Source organism: Lissotriton helveticus, chromosome 4_1, assembly GCF_964261635.1.
Source record: "Lissotriton helveticus chromosome 4_1, aLisHel1.1, whole genome shotgun sequence".
NCBI lineage: Eukaryota > Metazoa > Chordata > Amphibia > Caudata > Salamandridae > Lissotriton > Lissotriton helveticus.
Window position 1 is genome coordinate 685591035 of NC_136063.1, and position 24741 is coordinate 685615775.

Below are 24741 nucleotides of genomic sequence, written 5' to 3' on the forward strand. Positions count from 1 at the left end.
CAGTTCAGAACCTGGCTATATGCAAATTAGTCTGTCCCTAGCCCAGTGCATCATAGGAACAGGGCAGACCAAACTACCAAGCCAATTCTTTACTGGAAAGGAAACAAGCTTCCGGGGACCGGTTTCTGGCATTACAGCCGTCTTCGGCCCGGCTTGCTTGAATCCTGATGGTGCAGTGTGCAAGGGACTCATGTCTGAGCATACCCTTCCACACTTAGGGTGGCCAAAACGATTCATAACAGGGGGTGGTGATGGACAGAGTATCTGAATTAAGCAGAACACTCCTACCCAGTCAAAAGATCAGGGCTTGATCCAACACCGTTTTTTAGCTCACTGCACCATCCCAGTTCAGAACCTGGCTATATGCAAATTAGTCTGTCCCTGGCCCAGTGCATCATGGGAACAGGGCAGACCAAACTACCAAGCCAATTCTTTACTGGAAAGGAAACAAGCTTCCGGGGACCGGTTTCTGGCATTACAGCCGTCTTCGGCCCGGCTTGCTTGAATCCTGATGGTGCAGTGAGCAAGGGACTCATGTCTGAGCATACCCTTCCACACTTATGGTGGCCAAAACGATTCATAACAGGGGGTTCTGATGGACAGAGTATCTGAATTAAGCAGAACACTCCTATCCAGTCAAAAGATCAGGGCTTGATCCATCACCGTTTTTTAGCTCACTGCACCATCCCAGTTCAGAACCTGGCTATATGCAAATTAGTCTGTCCCTGGCCCAGTGCATCATGGGAACAGGGCAGACCAAACTACCAAGCCAATTCTTTACTGGAAAGGAATCAAGCTTCCGGGGACCGGTTTCTGGCATTACATCCGTCTTCGGACCAGCTTGCTTGAATCCTGATGGTGCAGTGAGCAAGGGACTCATGTCTGAGCATACCCTTCCACACTTATGGTGGCCAAAACGATTCATAACAGGGGGTGGTGATGGACAGAGTATCTGAATTAAGCAGAACACTCCTACCCAGTCAAAAGATCAGGGCTTGATCCAACACCGTTTTTTAGCTCACTGCACCATCCCAGTTCAGAACCTGGCTATATGCAAATTAGTCTGTCCCTGGCCCAGTGCATCATGGGAACAGGGCAGACCAAACTACCAAGCCAATTCTTTACTGGAAAGGAATCAAGCTTCCGGGGACCGGTTTCTGGCATTACATCCGTCTTCGGACCAGCTTGCTTGAATCCTGATGGTGCAGTGAGCAAGGGACTCATGTCTGAGCATACCCTTCCACACTTATGGTGGCCAAAACGATTCATAACAGGGGGTGGTGATGGACAGAGTATCTGAATTAAGCAGAACACTCCTACCCAGTCAAAAGATCAGGGCTTGATTCATCACCGTTTTTTAGCTCACTGCACCATCCCAGTTCAGAACCTGGCTATATGCAAATTAGTCTGTCCCTGGCCCAGTGCATCATGGGAACAGGGCAGACCAAACTACCAAGCCAATTCTTTACTGGAAAAGAAACAAGCTTCCGGGGACCGGTTTCTGGCATTACAGCCGTCTTCGGCCCGGCTTGCTTGAATCCTGAGGGTGCAGTGAGCAAGGGACTCATGTCTGAGCATACCCTTCCACACTTATGGTCGCCAAAACGATTCATAACAGGGGGTGGTGATGGACAGAGTATCTGAATTAAGCAGAACACTCCTACCCAGTCAAAAGATCAGGGCTTGATCCATCACCGTTTTTTAGCTCACTGCACCATCCCAGTTCAGAACCTGGCTATATGCAAATTAGTCTGTCCCTAGCCCAGTGCATCATAGGAACAGGGCAGACCAAACTACCAAGCCAATTCTTTACTGGAAAGGAAACAAGCTTCCGGGGACCGGTTTCTGGCATTACAGCCGTCTTCGGCCCGGCTTGCTTGAATCCTGATGGTGCGATGTGCAAGGGACTCATGTCTGAGCATACCCTTCCACACTTATGGTGGCCAAAACGATTCATAACAGGGGGTGGTGATGGACAGAGTATCTGAATTAAGCAGAACACTCCTACCCAGTCAAAAGATCAGGGCTTGATCCATCACCGTTTTTTAGCTCACTGCACCATCCCAGTTCAGAACCTGGCTATATGCAAATTAGTCTGTCCCTGGCCCAGTGCATCATGGGAACAGGGCAGACCAAACTACCAAGCCAATTCTTTACTGGAAAGGAAACAAGCTTCCGGGGACCGGTTTCTGGCATTACAGCCGTCTTCGGCCCGGCTTGCTTGAATCCTGACGGTGCAGTGAGCAAGGGACTCATGTCTGAGCATACCCTTCCACACTTATGGTGGCCAAAACGATTCATAACAGGGGGTGGTGATGGACAGAGTATCTGAATTAAGCAGAACACTCCTACCCAGTCAAAAGATCAGGGCTTGATCCATCACCGTTTTTTAGCTCACTGCACCATCCCAGTTCAGAACCTGGCTATATGCAAATTAGTCTGTCCCTGGCCCAGTGCATCATGGGAACAGGGCAGACCAAACTACCAAGCCAATTCTTTACTGGAAAGGAAACAAGCTTCCAGGGACCGGTTTCTGGCATTACAGCCGTCTTCGGCCCGGCTTGCTTGAATCCTGATGGTGCAGTGAGCAAGGGACTCATGTCTGAGCATACCCTTCCACACTTATGGTGGCCAAAACGATTCATAACAGGGGGTGGTGATGGACAGAGTATCTGAATTAAGCAGAACACTCCTACCCAGTCAAAAGATCAGGGCTTGATCATCACCGTTTTTTAGCTCACTGCACCAGCCCAGCTCAGAACCTGGCTATATGCAAATTAGTCTGTCCCTGGCCCAGTGCATCATGGGAACAGGGCAGACCAAACTACCAAGCCAATTCTTTACTGGAAAGGAAACAAGCTTCCGGGGACCGGTTTCTGGCATTACTGCCAGCCAGCCGTTGAATTACCTTCAACATGTCAGTGCCAACATTTTAACATGGGTACCTCTTATTGCAGGATTTACCTCCATTAAATTAAAAACTCTCTAACAGAAACACAGACAGGTAAAAAAATTTATTAGTTCTACTTTTTAAACTTACCTTCCGGTACCTTCACAGGTCCACTTCACCTGCCAATTCTGGGGAGCCTGGAGACTGGAACACAACTTCCTCACAGAAGCAGAAAGTGAAAGCTGAAGTCTATGTAGCGATGTTTAAGCTCCATATTTCTGTCTTTCCTTTTAAACTCACCCTCCTCTATGTCTTCTATGGGAGACGGTTAGTTGTCAGCCTGCTTAACAAGGAGCTCTAGACAAAATAGTGCAGTACTTAAGTCTAAAGTGCACAGGGCTACCTGTAACAATCGATCAATGAATCAATCAGGATTCATAAAGTGCAGCTAATAACCCAATAGGGTATCAAGGCGCTTGTAGGCCCAGAGGCTTATTTAAACTGACAGGTTTTGAAGGCCATTTGGAATTCTGGAAGAGAGGTGATAGTCTGGAGGTGCGTGGGTAGGCTGTTCCAGGTCTTTTCTGAGATGTGGAAGAAGGAGCGTCCTCCACTTCTACTTCTGTAGATTTGGGGAGTATAGGCAAGTGAAAGTCAGGCAGAGCGCAGTCTTCTTGAAGGTTTGCGGACGTTCAGGCAGTGGTAAATGTAGGTGGGTCCGTGGTTGTCTATAGCCTTGTGCATGTGGGTCAGCAGCTTCAATTGGGATCTCTCCTGTACAGGAAACCAGTGGAGTTTCCTGTGGTAGGGTGTGATGTGGCTTTGTTGGGGAAGGCTGAGGATGAGTCTGGGTGCAGCGTTCTGTATTGTCTGAAGTCTCTAATCAAGGTGTGCGGCCTTTCCCACGTAGAGGGCATTGCCATAATCTAGTTGGCTGGTGATGAGGGCTTGTGTCATGGTGTGTCTCGTGAGAAGGAGTAGCCACTTGAAGATCTTACATCACAGGCGTAGAGTGGAGAAGCTGGAGGATGAGGCGGCATTGATCTATGATTTCATGGTAAGCTTGTTGTCAATGATGATTCTGGGGTTTACGGCGTGGTTGGAGGGATTGGGTGCGCACCCTGGGTCTGATGGCCACCAGGAATAGTTCTATGTGCTGCTACTGTTGCCAAAGATCAGTACTTCAGTCTTGCCTGTGTTCAGATGCAGTTAGTTGTTCTTCATCCAGTCGGTGATGTTTGTGATGCATCTGTGGAAGTTGGCTCTGGTGGTAATGGGGTCCTTGGTGACTGAGATGCTAAGTTGGATGTCGATTGCGTACGAAATTATATTCAGACCATGGGATCTGACGATGTTGGACAGGGGGATCATTTATGCATTGAAGAGCATGGAGTTGAGAGATGAGCCCTGGGGGATACCGCAAGTGATCTCCTTGGGATCAGAGGTGAAAGGTGGGAGGTGGATCCGCTGGTTTCTTTCAATGAGAAAGAGGGTGATCCATCTGATCACATTCCCTAGGATGCCGATGTGGTGGAGTCTTTCGATCAGTGTGTGGCGGTATATAATGTCGAAGGTTGCCAACGGTTGAAGGAAAATCAAAGATGCTGTTTCTCCTCGGTTGAAGAGGGTTCAGATGTCGTTGGTGGCTGCGATCAAGGCGTGTTTGGTGTTGTGATTGCAGCGGAAGCCTGATTGGAAGGTGTCAAGTAGCTGGTTCTGCTCCAGGTGTGTCATGAGTTGATTGTTGATGATCTTTTCCAGTACCTTCACTGGGAATGGGAGCATGGAGATTGGACGGTAGTTTTGGAGTTCGCTGGGGTCAGCAGAGGGTTTTTTAAGTAGTGGTGTGACTTCGGGCGGGTTTCCAGGCATCAAGAAATGTTGCGGTGGTGAGAGAGGTGTTGAGTAGGGTTGTGAGTTCCTGGCTGATCCTTTGTTTTCCAAGGTTGAAGATGTGGTGCGGGAATGGGTCTATGGGAGCTCCCGAGTGGATAGATTTCATGGTGGTGGTAGTGTCCTGGGAGGAGAGGATGTCTCAGGTGTTCAGTGTGTGGTTTGTATCTGTTATGATGGTGATATATCGTCAAAGAAGTCCAAAGGTGTGGGTTGAGTTTTGAAGTTTCTGTATATGGTTGCGATCTTGTTGTGGAAGAAATGGGTGAGGTTGTAACACAGTTCCGGTGAGGGTGTGATGCTGATTTCAGTTGGAGAATTCCTTAACAATCTTGAAAAATTCCTTGGTGTTATTGATGCTGGTTTCGATGCATGCAGCAATGGCTGTCTTCTTTGTTGGCCTCTGCAGGTGGTGGTAGAGGTTGAGGGAGGTCTTGAAGACTTCCCTGTCGGAGGGGTCCTTGATAGTGCGCCATCTCCTCTCCAACTGTTTGCTGCCTCATTTTGCTGTTCTGAGTTTTTGGGTGTCCCAGCTGGCCTTTTTAGAGGATTTTCTCTGGATGCTGCCTTTGATGGGGACGATGCTGTCCGTGCAATTGGTGATCCAGGCATTAGTTTTTCATTCCCTGTTTGAGGTTGGTGGTGGTTCAGGATTGGAGGTGTTGAGGGTGTTAGCCCATTTGGTCTCTGAGATAGTATTCCACTTCTGGTGTGGGGCATTGGTCATCTTTGCCTTGACCCTACAGTGCACCATTAATAGTGAGCCTCTGAGGTGTGCCAGACCCCTGAAAGTGGACTGGGATTTTGTCAGCCCAGGACAATTTCTCTAATGGCTGGTGCAGCTGATAGCTGCAACAAGTGCCTTTATGCACCCATGCCACCCATCAGAGAAATGTAATTCATCAGGCTGCAACAAGGGTTGACATTGTATTTATTATGCCAATCATGAATTGTAGATTATTATATATCACAGGTACAATACAAAAGGGGCTGAAATATGGAAGGCATGGTCCTGGTACCCTGAAGCCACCAATATTTGTACTTCATGACATTTGCTGACCTTAGGACAACACCAAATGTTACCCCAAAAAGTTGAGGCTTGTAATATAAGCAATGTTGTCTGTGAGAAATTAAGCAACCTTCAATAAAAATAAAGTAACGCCATTGTGAAAGAGAATACATTGAAGCATCTCACTGGTCTGGCTATAGTGACCACTTGTATATACACTTGTCTTTAATGACTTTTTTCTGTTGTTACATTTGTCAAAAAAATGGGACATAAAACCATAGATTTACTATAAAACATGTAACAAGTACGTTTCTCTTGGTCACTTGGAAACATCAATGGTTTCATTCAATTAGTCAGATGAGGTCACTTGCTCAAGCTTTGAATTTTGTAGCATGTGGCTAGTTTACAACTGTTTCTTCTGACCTAGAAGCAGAGCGGGCGATTGTGCTTAGGTTCAACCATCCAAAGGAGTCTTTTCTTGCATTAGCTCTTAAATTTTGCTAACCACTTATAAAGGCTATTCCATGCCACACCCAGCTGGATTGGTGAACTGTGTAGACTTAGCAAGGAAATTGACTAGCTCTGACAGATGTGATACCCATTTCCATACATTCCAATTTCAATACAAATCGTTCATGAACACATTTAATAGGGTGACGTCCAGAATGGGCTAATGGCTCACCATTTTGGTCACCTGGATTGTCCAGCTACACATTTACTACTTTCACACAATGCAGTGCTGCATTGGAATTTGCTGCCCTTATTTGAATAAAAGTAAGAGAGCAGAAATGCTCCATATTTACAAATATATGGAGCATGTATGCCCTCTACTTGCACTGGGCCAATCTAGACACCCTTGCACCATGATGCAAGGGTGCCTGTGTTATGGGTAGGATTGGTTTTGAGCAGAAAGGGATACGTTCCTGCATGAAATTAATCCTTAGAGGCATATTTCTCTTTGTGTGCTACAGAATGCAGTACTCATGGAATGAGTGAGTAATCAGGTGAAATAATGATATTTCTCCTAGTTATAGCTGTGTCGGGTAGGCACACTATTTTGGTGCAAACCCAGGACTGCAAGTCTTTGTAAATACCTAGGTGGATGCATGAAATTGACCATGCTCCACCCATGTAATGCATACCCGAAACAAAATAATGCAAGGCAGCGCTATACACGCTGCATTATTTTACTTTGCATTTACTAAATCAGGCAAAGTAACTGTGAGTGACTTCGTGAATGCTAAAAATGAATTTACGTTGAGACTAACCAACAAATGTGACGCAATGCCAATGCAGAATCATGTTACATCTGGGCCTAAATCTTTATAAAATGGTTACATTTTATCTAAGCGGCAGAATGATGAGAAATATTGCAACATCCATTGACAACAGTTCCATGAAAACCGAAGCTGTTGCTTTGCCCAGTCCTGTCACTGACACTTTTTCCTGATTATTGTTCGTCGAGCTATGCTTCTTTCTTTTGAGCATTCATTTTGAAACAGATTTATGGTAAAATCACTTGGTTGATACATTTAGTCAGACCAAATCCTCATCTTCCTTGAGAAGGCTTTTGTTATGCTTGTAATTGTGCCTCTTTACAGTATTTTACTGTGTGGCTGCTGTTGTAGCACCATCTATTAACAATACATGATATCCACAGGTGACTTTCCAGCAGTAGATTGTGTGGGGCAGTCTTTTAAGGAGGCAATGAACGCACTGCAACTTCACCTGAGGCCTCCGGTCAGAGTGCACGGGGTCATTTTGGAGCAGGCCTATTTGGATAGAATTTCAGAGGGAGTGAAAACACTGAAAACGCTGGTGTATTCGCCTACAGGTACATTTTGTTTAACATAGTTATATACACTGTGATCCCCACATTCTGCTTTTCTCTCAGTAAAGCGTTGCATTAGTCTGTGGACTTAGTTTATAGCTACACTTATCATTTCAAAACTGTATTACAATTTTTCTCAGATCTTGCTTTAGAATATGGCAATTATAAAATGAAATGGGGAAGCAGCTCAAGATAACAATTATTTTTCCTTTCCGAAAACCTTCTACCGTAAAGAAAACCGGAACAATTAAAGAAATGACAATTTGAACGGTCTTTTTAGATCACCGTATATTTGAAATTAATTATATTTGTGTGTGTGTGTGTGTGTGTGTGTGTGTGCATGTGTATGTATTTCCAATTTTAATAAATGAGTGCACAGATATGTTTGCGCATCCATATTTGTACATTCAGACTCACAAATGTGTGTAATTAAACCACCATAAAGGACAGGCATAACGGTGTTTAAATTGATAAAGGAATAATAAAACAAAACAGAGACAACTAACAACCAATAGTTTAGAACGGGTCCATAATCAGGTTCCAAAAGCTGAGAAGCATTTGGAACAGCGCTGCACGCATGAAAACATTTGAGTGGGTTTTCACTTATTATAAACTTGGATAGATACATTCGATAGTGGAGAGAAATATCTTGCTGATACATGGTAGAATCTCTCGGCTGTCGCAAGAGGGATTTATTTTCGCTTTTGTTGCATGTTCCATGGGATATGTACTAAAAAAAATCCCTTATTCTGAGCGAAGCCTTCACGAAGAATGAATGCTCTATCGATGCCAGCTTTTGAGCGGGCAGGCGGTGCCACTGCACCGGGCGTCAAGATGTGGGGACACCATTATGCACATGCACACTGAAAATATGCATCACTGACAGTCCCAGTGCCAATTCCATCCTGTCCCCTTGGTGGCATGTGAGGTGGCGTTGCACTTTATTTGTGCGGCCCTCCGCCACTTAGTTTTTGGCACCGGGACTCTGTGCTTCAGTGGCTTTGTCCAACGGCCGGTGATGACAGTATTTACATGGTCCGCGACTAGCTGCCGCCTCCCCCCAATCCGGCACCCAACACCCAGGAACGTGGACACGAGACGTCTTTACTTTTTGGAAGGCGGGCGCTAGTCGCCCGGCCGTATTTATTAAAGTATGAAATTAAAAAGATTTTTAATTGCATAATCAACAATTTATACAAAAATCAGCAGGACATTTAGTTACACAATTATTATCAACAAGTTTGAGAGCCTGACCGTAACAAAACTCTAATACATGTTGTTTCCTAACCGAGACTAAACATCCTCATCTTGATTTTTGTACATTTCTGGCCATATGGCAGGGTCACTACCGGTGTCAGGTCCTACAAGCTGCGCCTCCCCCTGAGACGTGCGCATGCGCAGTGTTACCCCGGGAATTGCCCGGTCTACGCCCTGAACTCCATTTACCCACTAAAGGAGGGCCCTTACTCTGCGCCGGTGGCGTCATGAGTCCACGCGCGCGGGGTGGCTACCAGCCTAAGGAAAGCGTGAACTACTCCTACCCGCGCTCCTTTGCTTTGCAGCATCCATTACCTTGCCCCTGGAGTTCTAGGAGTGGCCCGCAGGCCCCTCCCCCTGGGCGGGAACCTCCATAGGATGATGCCCGCCCCCTCAGACCTCAAATATGTGCTCACCGATAATGACCTTACCGCATGCCCCATACCTAATAAATACGACGACCTATGGGAAAAAATTCTAAAGGACAGCTACACTGGCTAATAAATAACAGTATCAACGTATAGCTACAAAGGGAAAAAAGGCCTAAAGACACTTGGCATCAAATACAAGTCACTTCACACATAATTTGCTACAAAAGGGGAAAAAATTCCTGAACAAATGCATCAACAAAATATACCAACAGTTCCATTTCTACTACCATGTGAGACATGTGGACAGTACCTTCAAAACTTACCATTCAACCAGACATAAGGACTGCTACAAGACTTTTGTTCCAAGGGATGGTGGGTGGGAAAACAAAGAAGCCCCGAGCGCGGGGCACACCGTTCAGTGAGGGAGCGTCCAGGGACAAGGGGGTCTCCTGGGCGCTCCCTACCTCTTTATTCCCGAGGGGCCAGGCGGCCCCTCCTATAGCCCGCCCCCCCTGACCCGGACCTTCTACCTTGGATCCGGGTCAGGGAGGCCGCCGGCCAATCGGCGGTGGGTCGCGCCCCCCAGAGCACGCCCCCACCGCCGAATGACAACAATGGGAAAAGGGGGGGCGACGGTCGCCGCGCCGCCATGCGTGCGGGGGGGCCGAGGGCCCCCCCTTTTCACATGGTCCGCGACTAGCTGCCGCCTCCCCCCCAATCCGGCACCCAACACCCAGGAACGTGGACACGAGACGTCTTTACTTTTTGGAAGGCGGGCGCTAGTCGCCCGGCCGTATTTATTAAAGTATGAAATTAAAAAGGTTTTTAATTGCATAATCAACAATTTATACAAAAATCAGCAGGACATTTAGTTACACAATTATTATCAACAAGTTTGAGAGCCTGACCTTAACAAAACTCTAATACATGTTGTTTCCCAACCGAGACTAAACATCCTCATCTTGATTTTTGTACATTTCTGGCCATATGGCAGGGTCACTACCGGTGTCAGGTCCTACAAGCTGCGCCTCCCCCTGAGACGTGCGCATGCGCAGTGTTACCCCGGGAATTGCCCGGTCTACGCCCTGAACTCCATTTACCCACTAAAGGAGGGCCCTTACTCTGCGCCGGTGGCGTCATGAGTCCACGCGCGCGGGGTAGTTGCCAGCCTAAGGAAAGCGTGAACTACTCCTACCCGCGCTCCTTTGCTTTGCAGCATCCATTACCTTGCCCCTGGAGTTCTAGGAGTGGCCCGCAGGCCCCTCCCCCTAGGCGGGAACCTCCATAGGATGATGCCCGCCCCCTCAGACCTCAAATATGTGCTCACCGATAATGACCTTACCGCCACAGGCCAGCATTGTTAACCGACGATCTGGCCTCCCCCTGCCTTGACCTACCCTAGAAAACTCTCACTTTAGGAAAAAACCTTCCAACCCGGCCCTCACATTATCAGACCCCAGGACCTTCCCCCCTCCGTCTGGCAATCCCTCCAACCAGGCCCAGCTACTGTCAGACCACAAGACGTTACCTGCTCCATTCAAGTGAAGTCCATCCCCCACGTAATACCGTCCACCCCCCGACACGCCCATGAGGTATCGTCTGCAACAGGGGGGGGCTCGAAACAGCTTGTCCAACTGTGTGTCGATCCTCTTTACCGAGTGATTCAACGCCCTGACCGAATCCCCCGCCCACCCCTGCGACAGAGTTATGAGTTGCGACCATACTACCGTGCAACCCGGGCAGATCCTGGCACTCCACCCTGCAGGTGAGATAATCTCCTCAATCAGAATGCGCCTTCCCAGTTTAGCCAAATCATTCTCCCCTAGGTGAAGTGTCACCACTGACGGGGGAAAGTGCCGGCGCGCTAACAGCCCTCGGAAGTAATCCCTAAACTGGTTGAGACATAACCCCCCTCTCCAGAAGAATGAGATGTCCAGGAGACCCACCCGCAGTGGAGATGAGCTCATCACTGAGTATTCGCCTCCCAAGTTTGGCCAAGACATTCCCCCCTAGGTGAAGTATCACCACTGACGGGGGGGTTGGGCTGCTGCGCTAAGAGTCCCTGAAAGAAGTTCCTGAAGTGACCAAGGCACAGACCCCCAAACAAAATATACCCTGTCCCGTGTCCAGCCTGTTGCTTGTGCTGGCACGTTGTAGCTCCTCCCCTTCCGGTGATGCGTTCCTCCCCTGCGTCACAGGTTTGGGAAACTGCAATAACCAGGAAAAGACCAAGAAAAACCTGGGGGACAATTCCCACTTCCACCTTAGGGAATGGGTAGCACTTACACCTGCCAGCAATACTTGGGCCCTTGGTGTCATCTTTCTCGACGTATGCTTCCCTTTTGACGTCCACCCGCTGCTGATGTTGTGGTGTGGAGCAACCCCTCCGGTATCCGCCATGGACCCAGCCGTGACTGACGTAAGCATCCTTTGGGCTGTCCACCTGTTGCAGCTGTTGTGATGTGGAGCACTCCAGGTATCCACCATGGACCCGGCCATACATAAAATGGAAAGATAAACACACACCATTAGTGTTTCTGGCGATAACTGCTGTCCACGTGCTAGTCTTACATTACCCTCAGTTGCTAAGTTTTAGATAATATTAGCGCCAGATGACTACTCATTAACACGTTGACAGTAAATGTTAAGCATAGCCTCAGTTTGTGCTCCATGTATTGCGATTGAATTAGTGCTACCAAGAGTGCCCTGTAGAACGACCTCTAATAGGCGTAATACCCCGTGTGCAGTACAGTGACCCAGCGGCAGTGTCACACTATCCCGTGTGCAGTCCAGTGACCCAGTGGCAGCGCCACGGCACATTTATGGTTCGTAAAAATTCTGCCGTAAACCAGGACATCACCTCCTGTTCCTGGTTTTCCACCCATTTTTCGCATAGGATCTATGTGTGACACAAGACAGTCTACTTCACAGTGCAGCATCACAGTCTTTAGCTAAAACAATTAGCACAGCCCTAACTCCGCCAGGCCATAAGCTGGCCCAAGGGCCTTTTTGGCTCGCCACTTTGGCTTCTGGGAAATATCATCCTAGCCAACCGGACATGATCACAAGCATCCCCAGAACTATGTGATGCTGCAACTAAGCTCATGGGCACCTTTTTATGTGTGACATGAGGGTGTGTATGATTATCAGGACCCCAAGTAGTCTTTCTACAGGCTCTAGGCCCCATCTCTATGCCATTCGTTGTACCCCTACCACATTATTACTATATGGCTGTGGTACACCCCTAGAGTACCACGTATATGGTGCTAAATTACTGTGTGCCTTTAGCCTCGGAAAGGAACTAAAGGGATGTGTGTGGAACAAATACATATATTTGTTATACACCTGTTCTTTTTTCATTTACCCATTCATGAAATTATAGACTGGTAAAACACGCTGCTCCACATTCTCTCAAGACTTAGCCTGAAGGCTGCACGCAATACAGCTACTACTAGGATAGCTCACTAATAATGTTGACTTTAACCTATCATCCATGAAGGGCCGTTTGGACTGGTGTAATGTCCCCCCTGGAATAGTGAACAGCACCTCAGATGTTTATTACCTTCACAACGAAATAAGTCCCTCGTTTGGCTTTCTGCTTTAGCTCGCCAAGGAATGTGGGCCCTGGTAAACTGGCTTCCACAGTCTCGTCACGCCCTACCCTTAGATGTGCGTTAATCCCCAGGAGGACCCCAAGAGAAGGGGGGTATACCCTATTCGTGAATCGTTCCACGATTGTTCTAACTATCCCCTCAGCAGACACCAATAATAGTAATTATAGAGTGTCAAAAATGTAACTTATGTCAATGGTTGTTCCTTGGGCAAGATAAATAAGCAGCAATCATGGCTTGGATAAAATATTGCAAGAGCCTGGAGGACATCAGTAAAGAAGCCCAGGAATGAACCCAAAGCATTTCCAGGCAAGGTCTGAGAAGGGGGGGAATTATTTTGAAAATGTCCCTAGCACCAAACATTCTATGCAATATGAATGCATTATACGCTCGCTGTGCAGGGGAATCCTTCAGCACGTTCAGCTACAGTCCACTACTAAACCTGCCTCCCATACATACGCATTGGCGAAATCCTTGAAATACCTGTACCGCCACTTATAAAACTGTAACCCCAATATGCATTGATAACAGTGCCCTGTCTCCATATCCATGCCAAAATGTCCTATGGAGCAGACGGGTAGTTCATGAATCTCGCAAAAAGGCAGTGCAAACTGCGCTGTGTTTAAAACTCATCCTTCCCCACCCTGAAGTCATTAGCGAAACAAGGAGAAATTCTTTTATTTCCCCTCATTTTTTGCTCTTTCTGTGTGCTCCGCATTCTGCGGCACAGACAGAAAGAGCAACACGCCCTTAGCAATTGTCCATGTGCAGAAAGGCCTCCCCACCCGCACACAAACAATCACCAAATAATTACGATTTTCCCCCTTCCATGCGCGCTGCAGCACACATAGAAGTAAACAAATCATCACCACTGATTGCCCATGCGCAAGAAGAGACACCCTCCGGCACACAAACAATCACTCCGTCCAACACAGGCACCCCTGCTCCAAGGGTGCCTGTGTTGGCACTAGGCAGCCAATATTAGCACTAACGCTAGGGAAAACATATGGGTGAACGTATTGTTGTAAATATGGTGCATCTCTGTGTTTTGGAAATGGAGCCTGGCGCTGCCAGATGTGGCGCAGCTCCACGCTATGACTTTTCCTTGTACATATGACCCTCGTTCTGCACATCCCACTGCATGGAAGACTATACTGTCGGTCACTCCCATAGCCTTACCATCTTCCTGTCTGCACTTGTTGGGTGTCTGATGGACAAGGGGGCTCGACTTGCATATTGTCAGAGGATGTGAGGACTTTCAACCATGGAGAGGAGAGCGGTCCTCCTCGAACCTCGCTGTGTTCAGAACAATAGCAGTCAAAGCCATGTGAGCGAGCCGGGGGAATTTGCTATTTTATCTTATGCCATGTCTTATTATGCTACGCCATGTTTTTATATGTGATGTTATGTCATATTATAATATGTTACGGTATGTATCGTTTTGAGATCCATGTGATGATTAACTGTTTTTACTGCTGCCCCCTGTCCTGCCACTCCCTCAGTTCATTCACCTTTTAGTTTAAAACCTTGTTGATATAAGATAGGCATTACGCAGAGGAGTTGGCATAAACCAAAGAACAGGTTCCCTTGGAATTTGTCTTCATTTATCACCCATTTTAAACACTTAACAAGTCGCTGAGCTCAGACCAAAACATGGCCTAGGTATCTATACCCACCTTTACATTTACATACATCCTTTTATTACTGTTAGCGCCTCAGATCCCTGGCGTTTGATATCTAGAGAAAGCCTTCTTTATATGAATAGCTCATTTGGTCCTTCCTTTTCCTTTCTATATCTGTGCTCCTCACTCCTCATACAGCGCTAGACTACCGGAAATGACGGTGTATTTTAACCACGCTGAATGGAAAAATCATATTTGATCGGCCGGAGATTGAAGCATACGTAAATGGAGATATGCTGCCTATCGTGTCAGATAGATTGGGACACAAGGGACGGTCTCTGCACAATTCCTGGGTTCCCAAATACACTAAATAATGTCTAAGGCTATATTTCAGCTTCACCGTCGACCCTACCACATGTCAACAACAACAGCGGCGTTGGCTTTCGAACAGGACCGGAGGAATGAGAAATTCCTACCCCTAATTTGTTTTTGATGCGCTTTACAAGCCGAGGTAAAAAACCCGATTCCTGAGACAGGAGGCCTGCTTCTGCAAGTACAAACGGAATTTTCAGACGTGGCCTGAGGACAAAATGGCTGCAACTGTCAGCCTCCTGAAAGAAAATTAGAGCAGTCTGGGATGTTCCATCACGCGGGAGCGACGCGGAGGTAGCGCGTGTCACTGACCCTCGTGTGTGCGGGGCATTCTTCACCCTGTTTAAGATTAATGACAAAGGTACTTAGGGAACTTTAACGACAGCTGCAAGAGGAGTGCAAAACTTTTAATCGGAGAGTACCGGCACTTCTCAGAAACAAGCAGGAACTCAGCTACAGAGTACCTGCACTTCCTTTTGCCATTTCAAGCACTGACTACAGGCGTTATGGACCCAACCATGTCCAACTCCCAATCCTGCTCAGAGCACGAGTTCCCCTGCAGCTGCAGCATCTGAGCCCCAAGAACAACGCTCACTCGCAACAATGGCTGTGCCTTTCAGTCTTACGCTATCACATCCCCCACGTGCAAAGGACGGAGCGGTGTGTATCACAGGTCCTACGCATTCGTACACATTCATGCTGTGCTGTAAAGTTTAAAATTGGGCGCGAAAGATGTTTGTGTCCAATTTAAACTCATGGGTCTGGGACAAATTGCACTCGATCCAGCCTAGCATGCGAACGTAGATTCCTTCCAGTAACACGGGGAGAAAACTGACGTTAGAAGACGCGATGTTCTTGTGGATAGCATAGTATTGATTATAATGTGTTTAAACAAAACACCATTGCCGGAACCCGGGATCGAACCAGGGACCTTCCGATCTTCCGTCTAAAGCTCTACCAACTGAGCCATTTCGGCACCGGCTAGCCCACGTGGGGGGAGTTTCCTATATGCGGCCTTCCGCGGCATAGGATATTTAAATACAGGACGGAGGGCGACTTCTATGTAACCTGAATGTATTACTGGCCGGTTTGAATCCCGGATAGTCGGTTACAAATGCATATTGCAAACCACGACCATTCTTTACGCCCCCCCCCTCCGCCTATTAATTGAACTAGAACGTGGGCCAGACAAAAGAACCAACAGTGCGATAAGGGGCAGAGAGCAGCCAGTGCCAGAACCGGACATGGGGTGAAACCGTGAAAGAAAAGACCAATAAGCCTCTGTATCGCCACCCAGCAACAAACCCCGGGCCCCGTCCCGGGCAAAAGTACCCGCCCATTGAACCTGTCCCTTAATCACATGGCCCGTCTGTGAAAGAACACATCCCCACAATGAGACCCGAAAACCCATGCCGCCAACCAGGCGCACGCTCACCATTTTTAAAACTGGAAGCGGTAGGTGGAGGTGGCTGCTCGCACCGCCGGAGACCGACACAGCTGTTCCCCCAAGGCGCGTTGGTTTCTCTGCCGACTGGCCCAGCTGCCCTCTCACTCCCGCGGGTCTCGGATCGCTTTAGCCTCCATGCTCGTCCCTCGATTCAATGGCGGTGATCCTTTGGAATAGTCATGACGCCAACCCCCATACCTGCAAATAAGAAAGGGAAAAATTAAAGAAACAAAGAAGCCCCGAGCGCGGGGCACACCGTTCAGTGAGGGAGCGTCAAGGGACAAGGGGGTCTCCTGGGCGCTCCCTACCTCTTTATTCCCGAGGGGCCAGGCGGCCCCTCCTATAGCCCGCCCCCCCTGGCCCGGACCTTCTACCTTGGATCCGGGTCAGGGAGGCCGCCGGCCAATCGGCGGTGGGTCGCACCCCCCAGAGCACGCCCCCACCGCCGAATGACAACAATGGGAAAAGGGGGGGGGCGACGGTCGCCGCGCCGCCATGCGTGCGGGGGGGCCGAGGGCCCCCCCTTTTCAGTGTGGTTGGCGGCCATTGTGCGTCAGTCACGCATGCCTTCTTATTTGTTAATTGAAATTGGTGTGGCTGAGAGCGGCGATAGGGACTACGCACCAGGTGAGGTACACAACTGGCCTTAAAAGTGAATGTGGGTGGCAACAGTGCCTAGAATTTGTTCCGCTTTTGATGTGGTGTGTTCTGAACCCATTTCCCAACTTACGCCACCCGCTTACCTGCCCTGCTCATCTAGTCTGCCTGAAGTTACTTTGTTTAAAACATTTCTAAAAGCTGACTGCAGCTGTTTACTGTTCCCATTCACTTTGGGCTCTGAGCTTGCAGCGGTTCTCAGATACATTAGCCCCATCCTGCCTCAGCACCTCCTGCAGATCCCAGCAGAAGCAGATATGCTGCCCTCTGTGCGTAAGAATAGGAGTAAAAAAAATGACATATTTATGTTTATGTATAGTAACTTTGCGCATGTGCATGCGTGCAAAGTTTTGCAGCTCTGAAAGTGCCGTGTTTATCAGTGAGATTGGCAGCTAGCGAGTTCTGAACTTTGGTGTTTGGTTGTGTAAATAATGATTCTTTTGGGGTTAGTCTTGTAACAACAACGTGGAGGTGTGTGAATGTGTAGCAGAGTTTCGTGCTTGAGAATGCTCATTGTGAATAAATATTCTACAAAATAATTGATGCATACGTTAGAGAAAGAAGTATATGCCTACAGGGCTGATTCAATGATAAATCAGTGTGCGTACGGAATATAATAGAAATATATGTGCGAAGAGAGCAGGTGGTGTCTGTGACGCTCCAGTACCTGTGGCAACGTGTTTTAAAAGAAACTCTGTACATTGAATGGTACAAAATGGCGATACGCTAGGCTCAGTCTGCCTCACATTCTTTCCTGTAGCCCACAGGAGCGTTTTCTGTGGCAGAGGAATCAGTTTGTAAGGATGACATTTTGCTTATGGATGATGTGGTTGAGAGAAGAAAGACTGTGGTTGAAATGCTGCATTAGTAAGGTTGTGTGTCTGAAACAGCACTGTGTATTCTTTGAATAAATGCAGTGTCTCACGTTTTGTACCACTATTTGTATAGTGAGCATATGTCACAAAAAGCACGTATAGCACGTTTGAATGTGACTAGTTCAGTGTTGGTGAGCACACCAACTGTGTACTTCTATGTGTGTGTGCGTGTGGTGGTGCAAATAGCATATTTATCTGACTTGATATTAGCATCGTTCAATGAAATAAATATGTTTCTCAGTTGAACTGACGTGGTCACCAATGCAGAATATGTCTGTGGTTTAGTGTTAAAGATTTCAGTTGAACTGGACATGCCACAGCATTGATGTTTTCATTTAAGCTGACCCTGTTTGCTTCAGTTGTTAACATATGAGACACGTATGCCTAGCTAATGGCTGCTGTGGACATGTGAGTTGTGCATTCCTATGGCTCCTCTTTGGTGTAGTCAGGTGCCCTATACTTGTTTGTGTCCAAGTATTAAAACAGTTGAATAGGGCTTCGTGACCACAAAGAAAAATCTTTGGGCCTCACACAAGTTAAGTTATAGATCAGTAAAATACAATGTACCTCGCCTGGACCACAATTTAACCAATGTGCATATTGTTTCCTAATTTGCACATAGACTACGTCTTCCAGAGTACTACTTGCAGAATTTGGCTTAGCACTCCTGGATCTGTCAGTACAACCAGTGCTTTAAATGGGCCGGTACTGTCCGGTACGGATTACCAGCACTTTTTTTTATTTTGAGAGGGAAAGTACCGGTGCTTCTCAAGAGTGACGCAATACTTTTAATTGGAGAGTACTGGCACTTCTCAGAAACATGCAGGTACTCTGGTACAGAGAACCTGCACTTCTATTTATCCATTTCAAGCACCAAGTACAACCCTACGATGTGCACCCGTCTAGGCTGCAAGGGCATGCTGAATCTGAACAAAGTAAAATGGTGCATGCGTAAGAACTGCTCCACCCTATTCCTGCTCCTGGCACCGACCAACATGGCATGGTGTGACTGGTCCAGTAAAAGAGTGGTGTTACTTTCAGAGTTGAAGTGCATTGGCTCAAAGGTCAGAGTCTTGATGCTGGTAGAAACGTTTTGTGCTGCAGGTCAGGTCTGAGGTGAGCTGTACACTTTAAATCTTTTTGTGCCAATCTGCTAGCCTTTTGTGTATGGAATGTTTTTCTCTTGAAGATGATATATCATCACTCTTCTTATAAAATGACTATTCACTCATCTCAGTGTAATCTGTAGCCACTTTGCATAATAGCATAATACTTGGTTCTCTCTGGTCTTGTTTAACTTGATTAACCTGTTTCTATTTAATGTTTTTACACTTAAAGTATTGAAATATTTAATGTGTGTTATATCAGAGTCTATGGCCTTTCAGCAAATGTAAGTGAAAGTATTGCTATAAAATGCACTATTGAACAACAGTTTTAAAAAAATTTGTCTTATGCTTCAACCCCACATTTAAAACTTTCTGGGGGAAAACAAGCTCCCTAACTCTCGGCAAATCAGGTCAGTTTTTACACCTGAATTCAGTCAGAGTCTATGCAGGCAGCAGGCAGTGCAGCTGGTTGAAGAAGATCATGCCAGTAGTAGAAAAGGGCGGGCCCCCAGAGAGCAAGTTTAGTCACCTACATTTTATTTTGATACAAGTTCAGCGCAGGTTGTGAGGGGGCACCAACCGAAATTCTCGCAAAGGGCACCACCAACCCTAAAGCCGGCCCTGCAGTCTTTCCGCGTCGCCAGCCTGTATTATACATCTGAACAATCTGCATTTTGCTCTTGAGTCAGACTGTGTATATGTTTGATTGTGTTTTGTGTGGGGTTTTTGAGAGCTGGAGTGAGCAAACTGTATGCTTTGGTATTTTGAATGCCCACGGCTGGACTGCCTATTGGTCAATTAGGCACTGCCCATTGGGTTGGTCTGACAGGTCAATGTATGAACTGGCTTTTGGTGTTGGCAAGAGGGTGCCAGTCAAGATGGCCCGACCTTAGTACGGCTCCGCCGGCTGATCGCCCATCCACCTAGTATCTGCTTCTAGCCACTGCATCACTGTTGTGAAAACAGTTGCCCTGTGCAGCGCAACACCCCCGCGTTTAGTGGGGTTCCAAGGGCTGCTGGTGTTGGACGGATTGGGTTGAAATCCAAGCTGCACGGCCTGCCCGGTGTGGCACGTAAAATGACAGCAGCCACTGCTCGGCACTGAAAGGCGCTGCCGGGCGTGGAGAGTGAGGACGCCTGTGATCGCTATCGGCTCTGGAGTGCATCAAACCTTATGTGTGTGTCGGGGTCGGACGCATGATGCCCCTTGCATAGCAGCTGAATCACGGGTGCCTGGGAGAGACGACCGAGCCTGCCCCTGCGACTCTGTGGAGACGTACCTCGATATGGAGCAGTGCCCGGTGGAGGGTGGCTAACAACTGCTGGCTCAATCTGAATTGCAGATTGACGGTGGAGGTGCTGGCGGCTGACCGGGACACCGGGTGGCATCCCTGACCAGACAACCGCTGCAGAGGCCCTGACACACCACCTCTCACTGCTACAAATTGGGCGGCGGGCCTCCAGAAGCGTGGCCAATATCGAAGTTGCCGGACTTGGCCAACGGATTGAGAAGGATGACGCTGGTCTAAAGTGCAGCTGCCCTTCGAGAGCCCCGAATCGATACTGACCCTAGGAGTCTGCGGCGGGCGGCAGGGAGTGGGTTGCAGCCCTGCCTGGTCCTACCACTGCGGAGGCGGGTGTGGACCTGGGCACTGGGTTGCAGCCTGCGAGTTGCGGCCTGGTTGCACAGCGCATGGTAGGCGGGGGGCAGCCTACATTCTTCTGGTACAGCGCCCGAGGCCTAGGGGCTGCGCCAAGCACCCCATTCCCATGAATTGCTGAACTGGGCCCGTACACATTCCACATATGGGCACTGATATCTTTACAGGCATTGTTGTCTATGGGTGACGTCCCTGGTGATCGCGCTACACACCACCGCACTCATAGCTAGCTGGGCTGAACTTGCATATACTCCCTAATCTGTGCTCTATCCGGCACGCCTACTTGCTGGGTGTTTATATTTGTGTGCCTGGAGTGTTTCCACCCTTAGGCCTGGCCTGGCAGCACTGCACTCTGCCCGGCCCGGTTTTGCCCGCGCTGGTACACTTAGGGCCCGCATGGGAGGTGAGTGACTTTATCCTGCGACTGCTAGTTTTCTTCACTTGTGTGCCATGAGCTGGAAGTGGCCTTGGGTTGGTGCTATTGACACGGCAATCTACCACCGGCCAGAGCAGACCACCCATACACGTCGCAGGAGTGGTATTGGTACATTGTACGCAAGTGAGGATTGCACCTTTTGTATTGTGGGCATTTTGTTTTGCTATTCAGGGCCCATTGGAACACTAGTTTCTTCCTGTAGCAGTTGTGCAATAGTGGCGGTGGAATAGGTGTTGCTGCCCTGTGCTGGTCTACTGTACTTCCTGTCTTCTTATCTGGCCTGCGTCTTGCTCACTATGGGGAGGGTGGATAAAACTCAGCCTCGCCTCATGTTTGAGGCATGCAAGCCCAGCAAATCACAACAAAAGGCAGCCTCTGATTCTGAGGCGGACGTCCATGGGGACGGCTCGTCCACGCTAGAGGTAACCCTGTAAGCAATGCAGAAAAACCTCGAATCTATAGAGGGCACTATGGCTGCCATGAACCATAGGATGGATCACATGTCTTCCCAGCTTGAGAAGCAGAATACTAGAATGGGGAGATTGAGCAGCAGGTTTCCTCAACTGAAGATGGTTTAAGTGAGGGAGCTGACAAGATGGAGAAAGTGTTGGCGCTAATTCAGGCAAAAAACGAGGACTTAAGGACCCGATCTTGCCAAAATAATCTTCAAATCACCGGCCTGCCGGAATCGACGAACACAGGAAGGATGGAGACCTACATTGAGACTCTGCTAAAACATATTTTTGGGCCTGAGAACTTATCCACCATATTTATATTTGAGCGGGCACATCATTTTCTGGTGGCGAGACTGGTGCCGGGTGCTCCGCCTCGCCCAATACTTGCTCGCCTATTAAACTGTAGGGACCGTGATGTTATTTTGAGGATGGCCAGAGAGAAAGGCGCCATTGAGCATCAAGGAAACTCTTTATACTTCTTTCCTGACTTTACAGTCGCTGTCCAGACTGCATGGCTGGAGTTTGGAACTGTCAAGAAATTTCTCCAATCTGAGGGCATTTCTTATGCCATGCTGTATCCTGCCTGGCTACGTATAGGCCAGGAGGGGGAGTCAAAAATCTTTTCCACCGGCAGCGATGGAGCACGCTAAGCAACTGAAACGACGGAGGCGAGTGGCCCAAGCTGATCTTGACGAGGAGGAGCAGTGATTTGTCATGTAGTTGTGGGCTGGGTTTCTGTCTGCTGCTCTACATGTCAGTTATGTGCCGACTGCTGTGATGCAAAATTAGTGTTCTTTCTTACACGCCTGCTGCAGGGGCACTGATTACCTCAAGACGGTTGTTTGGATGCATTATGTATTTTTTCCATGTCATTTCTCTTTTAGCACAGGTATATAGTCCTGATCAGCCACCTCCTACCTCGTGGGAGGCATGCAGCTCTCTGGCATTCCCCACATGGGAGTACCCCACTTGTTACGAGCTGTTAGACCTTATTGTTGGGGTTTGTTTGCTCTTGGAAGGGATGGCTTTGGTATGTTGGGTTGCGCTGAAGTGGGTGGGGGTTGGAGGGACTGGGGGTGAGGGTTGGACGGCACTCTTAACTGGGACTGTTGTTGAACCCTGGCGACACGTTACTGTAACTCAACATTACACTGTTATGACTACCTCTTCCACTGCAGGGCACGTGTGGTAATACAAAGTTCCTCACCTGGAACGTGTGTGGCTTAAATAGCCCCAAGAAAATATGTTTTGTTCTAGCCTATCTGGACAGGTTAGATGTCCAGCTAGCAATCCTACAAGACACACATCTTACATCACACTCCGAGAAGAATGTAGGCGCGCGCTTGGCGGGGATCCAATTGCATCCTCTTATTCTTCATATTCACGTGGGTTGCTCATTTTAATCAAGAAATGGGTCCCTTCACTGTACTAGGCTCGGAGATTGACGACTAGGGCAGGCTTGCACTAGTGCACGGCAAGCTTGGCGGTTCCGGAGGTGTTGTTGGTGAATGTGTATGGACCGAATGTTGATGACCATTCCTTCTTTGCAGATGCGTGCCACCATATTTCCAGCTTCCATCTTGCCATGGTTCTGTGGGAGGTGAATTTAATACCCGGCTGGATGTGCATATGGATAGGTTGGGCAGTTGGGTCCCCTGACATAGGCTCGCGACGAACGCACTACTAGGTCTGTTAGAGGCTGGGAACCTACACGACGTGTGGCGGCTGCGACGTCCTGGGGCACAGGAGAGCACCTTTGTAACTACAGTCTTCGGTACATGGTCCCGTTTGGACTACTGGCTTGCATGCAAGGCCGTCTGCACCTGGGTTACCGACATTAGGCATTTGGCGAAGACGCTATCCGATCATTCTCCAGTCTCGAACTGCGCATCCCTGAGTGTGAAGGCCCCCGTTCATGTGGAGGTTGCAGCAGTCTTCATTGACTGATCCGGTATTCAAGAGTACTGTTGGAGAGGCGATTTGTAAAGTTTTTAAGGAGAACGAGGGCACTGTAGATAGCACAGGCTTACTTTGGGAAGTGTTGAAAGTTACAATATGTGTTAAGTGCAGTGGTGCGCAGGCTGGGGTTGTGAAGTTCCTCCGTCACAGAATTGGCGGGCTAGTGGCTGAAAAGTTGGCTGCGATACGGGAACTGGTCATGGAGCACAATGAAACAGTTGACCAAGCAATGGCCCATAGGTAGCGTCGCAGCAAGGCACGCTATTATGGGGAGGGAGGAAGGCCTAGACTCTCTCTTGCACAAAAACAGGCGGCACCTCGGAGCCAAGACTACATTACTGAAATAATCAATGAGGAGGGATAGGCACACTACACCACACCAGAGATAAGCAGAGTGGTGCTGGCTTTCTATTCTGGACTCCAAGACAAGCGACCGCACGCCCTGGAAGCAAATATTAACTCCTATCTCGATGATATCGCACTCGGCTGGATAACGATAGACCAGCGTGAATACCTCACGCAGTTATTTGATGTCAAATTAGAGATCATGTCACTCTCAACATGTAAGGCTGCAGGCCTTGATGGGCTCCTGAGCGAGTTTTACAAGGCCTATGCAGAAGATCTAGCCCCTAGAATACTAGACGTCTTTGCGGAGGCATATGACTTGGGTACACTCCCGCCCACCCTTCTGGAGGCCCTTATAGTGACGCTCTTGAATGCCAGACAAAGCGGCCAATTCCTGTATATCCAACATTGATGCCAAAATCCTGGCAAAAATTATTGCCAGCAGGCTCCAGCCTCTAGTACCTAACCTGGTCCTTCCTGACCAGTCGGGGTTTATCCCTGCCAGCTCAACTATGCACAACCTTTGCACTGTGTTTGCTACCCAGCATTACTTTGACTCGGACTTCCAAGCTGTGATGGTCCTACTCGATGCTGCAAAGACATTCGATTCCCTGCAATGTGAATATATGTTCACCATCCTGCTGCGCATGGGTCTGCACCCTTCTTCCTCAAATGAGTTCAACTTTTATACTCTGAGCCACGGGTCCGAATACACGTGAATGGCTGGGTGTCTGACGCATTCCCAATACACAGGGGCACGCAATAGGGCTTCCCTCTGTCGCCAATCCTTTTCCTGATTGGACTTGAGCCTCTGGCCTGTAAAATGTGTAGCGGTTCCATCAAAGTCCGTTGGTGGTCTCGTTGTATGTGGAGGATATGTTGTTATATGTCTGTGAGCCGGCCACCTATTTATCTGAACTGCTTCGAAAGTATGTAAAGTTTGA

General features: G+C 48.2%; 1 protein-coding gene across 1 annotated transcript in view; it reads left to right on the forward strand.

Annotated features, from left to right (window-relative positions):
• LOC144827299 (uncharacterized) overlaps positions 1–24741 on the forward strand; it is a 1220416-nt gene that overhangs the window by 660928 nt on the left and 534747 nt on the right. Inside the window, exon 5 of the mRNA XM_078685665.1 lies at positions 7453–7626. Coding sequence (XP_078541791.1) covers positions 7453–7626 — 174 coding nt within the window. The remainder of the gene's footprint in view (positions 1–7452; positions 7627–24741) is intronic.